The sequence below is a fragment of the Euphorbia lathyris genome, chromosome 9, assembly GCF_963576675.1.
Source record: "Euphorbia lathyris chromosome 9, ddEupLath1.1, whole genome shotgun sequence".
NCBI classification, from domain to species: Eukaryota; Viridiplantae; Streptophyta; class Magnoliopsida; order Malpighiales; family Euphorbiaceae; genus Euphorbia; species Euphorbia lathyris.
In genome coordinates this window covers 21,644,189-21,648,632 of record NC_088918.1, presented here as the reverse complement: position 1 = coordinate 21,648,632, position 4,444 = coordinate 21,644,189, and the positions used below count along the sequence as shown (strand labels likewise).

Sequence of the window (4,444 nt, the reverse complement as noted above, 5' to 3'; positions counted from 1 at the left end):
TCTACTTAACTTGTTAAAAGCTTAATTGATCCTTTAAATTTTTAAAGTGTTTGGATAGCCGCTGAATTTATATAGAATGTTTAATTATTCATTTGAACATAATAATTCAGTTGTAAAATTAGAGAAGAAAAGTTTTACAATTGAACAAGCAAAAACTTAATTTTCAATTTATTATATAAATTATGTACTAACATTCAAATGTTCGTGCAATCTATCTTCCGCGTACTGTTTATTTTCTTTGCAATCGAGTGATTAATTGATTATTTGGGTGTTTAGTTAGAAAATTCTTATTTGCATTTTATACCTGAAAAATAGTCTTTTATAAAAAAACAAGGAATCCCTCCTTTTGAAAAGTAGCATTTTACAACAGCAAACAACAAACCGTAATAGCAAACAGCAGATAAAACAAACGGGTACTCAAGTTCATGGGCTAACTAAACAATTTATACAAATCGAAAGAGCTATCAGAATATTTTAAAAGTTTAGGAGTCTAATTGAACTTTTGATAAGTTTAGGAGGACAAACAATAAATTAAGCCTAAATTTGTTATGATACTGCGCTAGCTCTCTGGTAAGATCGAACCACTAACAGAAAAAGAGTTTAAGCAGGATTAGAAATCTTACCAAAACCCTATACTTAAATTCCATTGATTCACTATGGGCAAACAGAAGATTAATAACAATAACCCTAAAAAAATCAATCCCTAACAATGGCTAATCAACAATCCGACATGGAGCAGCCTCAAGAAGAGCTACAAAACTTGAAATCACTCAGTGTTTTGCTTCTGAAAGAGACTATTGATCGCCAGCAGCAAGTTGAATCTTTGTTGCAGGTCAAGGAGAGTTTAGAGATTCAGTTGGCTGGCATTGCTGCGGAGAAGAGTGTATCTTTGGAGACTATGAAAGGTATGTTTTCTGTTTTTATGGAAACTCAGGTGGATGGAATCCGAGTTCTAGTAAAGAGTTTGGTTAGGGAGAATGGAGAGAAGGAGAATGAGATTGGATCGTTGATGGATGAGATTAATGTGTTAAAGTTTAGCAGGATTTGTCAAGAGAGGGATCAATTGATGAGGGAAGTTGATGACATGAAGAAAGAATCAAAGGTCATGAAGGAGAAAGTGATAGAATTGGAGGAGAATAAAATTCTGTTCGATGAGAAAATCAGAAAACTGAATGAAAATTATAATAAGTCGAGTGATTTGGTTGAGGAGAAGGAAATAACTATTGGGAATTTAATGGCGGAAATGGATTCTAGAGAAAGACTTGTAATGAATTTGAATAGTGAATTGATGTATAAGGATGGATTGATTGAAACCTTGTTAAGAGACAACGAAGAGATTGAAGATGCAAAAGTGAAGTTGCAAAAATCCAACAAAATTCTAAAAGGCCAGAATGAACAGGTCTTGAACCTGAGGTACAGAGTTATGGAAATCGAAAAGAAGACCGCAAAGATGAAGATCCATTACAGGAAGAATCTGATAGAGGAAAAGAGGAGAGTCGAGGAAATGAAACAGAAAATAAGTGCATATAGGAGCTTCGGGATAAAAATGGAGGAGTTGGGGACAGAATTTGAGGAAATGAATCAGAAAATAGATCGTTTCGGGAATTCTTTGAAAGAGGCAAGTACACAGACGGTCCACGATACAGATGGAGAAGAACTGAAGTTCTTTGTTGCTTTAATTATCATTCTAGCCTTTGCGGTGTTAGCTATTTTTATTTTTTTCTAATATTTGTTACCTTTTATCTGTTTTTAGGCAAGTTTCCTGCATTTAGTATAGATTAATTAAGTACTTAATCAACTTATGGAATTGCAAACTCATGTCATTTTTGGTGCATTCTTGAGATAATAAGGTTTTTTCTATTGAAGTTGCCATTTCAAATGTGGCTTTTGATTTCAAATGCAAGGTATTACCGACTTGATGTCTTTATAATGTTCTGTGGTTGTTTTTCGGTTCTGCTAACTAACCATTATGATAACAAGTATTTTATTTTCGCCGGAGTTTATCTGTTGTGCTGTGATTTTAGGCTAGAAGAAGATTCTTGTATCATGTCATTCTTTGATGCAGAGTGTATAGATAATATGATAATCAATTAGAGTTAAGAGAATATCTTTCTGCGGTTGTTCTTTGGTTTTGCTAACTAACCATTATGATAACATGTATTTTATTTTCGTCGTAGTTTATGTGTTGTGTTGTGATTTTAGGCTAGAAGAAGATTCTTGTATCATGCCACTCTTTCATGCAGAGTGTATAGATAATATGATAATCAATTAGAGTTAAGAGAATATCTTGCATACCATCTGGAGAATATGTAGGATCTTTATTGATGATTGGAGATTGTTAATTGTAATTTCCTTTACATTTTCTGTTATAATGCAAGTGATTTGTTGTTTTTGTCATAGTTGGTAAAGCCATGTCTAAGGCTCCAGGCGCACAATGCATTAGGCCAAGTGCCTTAGCACCTATGAAGTCGTGTGCCAGTAGCCATGGCCGTGGTTATGGATGATCATATGTTGTTAACGGTAAGTTTCTCTTCATTTTCTGTTATAATGCAAGTGAAATTTGGTTGTTTTTGTACCGTTTTTTCATTTTTTGTGCACTTTTGGGCTTATTGGTTGCATCTAAATGGAATGTAGTGGTAAAACTAAAAATGGAATATATAAAGAGGAATATTTTAGTACATATTAGAATATATAGAAATTTCAGACTTTGCTGCCCTTAGTGAGAGTATCTGTTCTTAAGCTTCAAACCCATTTGGTTATACTTGCTGTTTGTTGTTCCTGTTTGATGTTTATTGTTACAGTTTGTTGTTTGCCTTTCGAAAATGCTACTTTACAAAGCTACTTTTCAGCCGTAAAAGACAAACAGATGATGCCTAACCAAACACCTAAAACTCTGTCTTTTAAAGCGAAAAGGCAAACAGAAGGTAAAAAGTAGGTAAACAAACGCCCTCTTAGAGTTAGAAGAAAATTACAGTTTGCAGTTTACCAAAGCTTAGATGCAGATCAGTGTTCTTGCATAAATAAAGTTTTTTGTCAATAGATACTAAGTTTTGACGTTTCTGGTCTATGTTATTGCGATAGAACTTGCTTTCTCGTTTATCCAACTTGTTTGACACGGGTATCATTTATATTATATGTAATCATGTGAAACATATAGATCAGATAATACGTTAACTCGTCTTGATACTCATGTCGAGACAAATGCAGTTGTTGGTATGTGATTATCTAGTTTTGGACTGGAGTGCTTGAATGATTAGCATATGAGCTGCAAAGTCAGAAAAGTTAAGAATAATTTTGTTTTGTTGCTGTGATGTTAGCTCCAAGTCCAACCAAGGTGATATTTTTCTTGTTAGCAAGCAAAAGATGCCATTAGGTTCTTTTAGAATTTATTGATTCCAAATTCAGAAGATAATGTTGGTATTTGTGGTTCTTACAGATAGCCATATTTCTTCAATTATGATAACTTTGTAGATAACTCTAATTATTATTCAAATTCATGATTGGATTCTTTCTTTTTCTTGTCATATCATGGATAGTAATTTTTTTTAACTGTTCTCAGTTATTTACAGATTGATAGCTTAATATAGAGTTGGTAATTTCAGGTTTTATGTCAAAATTGTGTTTTTTCATATATATGTTTCGTATAGATTTACATTTAAACAGATGATTTTCTTGTCAATTTTTTTCGTGTCGTCGAACTGCTTCTGTAAATCGTGTTTCCGCGTAAGAAGTTGCCACACCTAGCCTAATATGGACATCTTTTGTTCATAGTAATAATACCATTTTTGTCAGAAATAAATGGTACTCGATGTAGAAAGAATCGAACAACTAGGAACTTCTCTTTGTATTGTTTGGTTGAGGATGATAGGAAAAAGAAAAAAAATAAGTAAATATAATTGATAAATTTGTTAACTTTCTCTTTTATTTTTATTGTTTGAAGACATTATTTTTTCATACTTTTATATAATTCAAGCTTATGAACTTGGACTCAAATTTTAACAATCTCTGAACTTTTAAAAGTTTTAAATGATTCATATTCTTATTTAATTGTGTTCATTAACCCCTATTTCTATTCAATTGTTTCATTAATCCTTTATTTTTTGTCCGATTACACTCAATAACTCTCTAATCTGATCTATTGGCATTTAACAAACCCAAAACTTCAACTGTCCTAAACTTTTTTTTTTTGAGCAACTGTCCTAAACTTTTAAAAAGTTTCTAATTATTTGTCTATTTAGTATTTTTTTTATATGTGACACACTTTGACACGTAACAGGACGTGTCTTCCATTTTCTAAATCCAAAATTGGAAAATAGGGGTTATTAGATGCAATTATATAAGAATATGAGTCATTTGAAACTTTTAAAAGTTCACAAGGGCAATTGAAGTCTTGAGAGTAATTATAAAATCTTTAATTTTTTTTAGAGAAAAGTATAAAAATAAA

General features: G+C 31.9%; 1 protein-coding gene across 1 annotated transcript; it reads left to right on the top strand.

Annotated features, from left to right (window-relative positions):
- The first annotated feature begins 586 nt into the window (after positions 1-586).
- LOC136206584 (uncharacterized) lies at positions 587-1,892 on the top strand. The gene has a single exon (XM_065997693.1). It carries the CDS (start codon positions 710-712, stop codon positions 1,724-1,726), a length of 1,017 nt encoding a protein of 338 aa, XP_065853765.1. The 5' UTR covers positions 587-709; the 3' UTR covers positions 1,727-1,892.
- Positions 1,893-4,444: the final 2,552 nt, after the last annotated feature.

Coding starts and splice junctions, on each gene's coding strand:
- LOC136206584 (XM_065997693.1), top strand. CDS start 710: ATGGCTAATCAACAATCCGACATGGAGCAGCCTCAAGAAGAGCTACAA.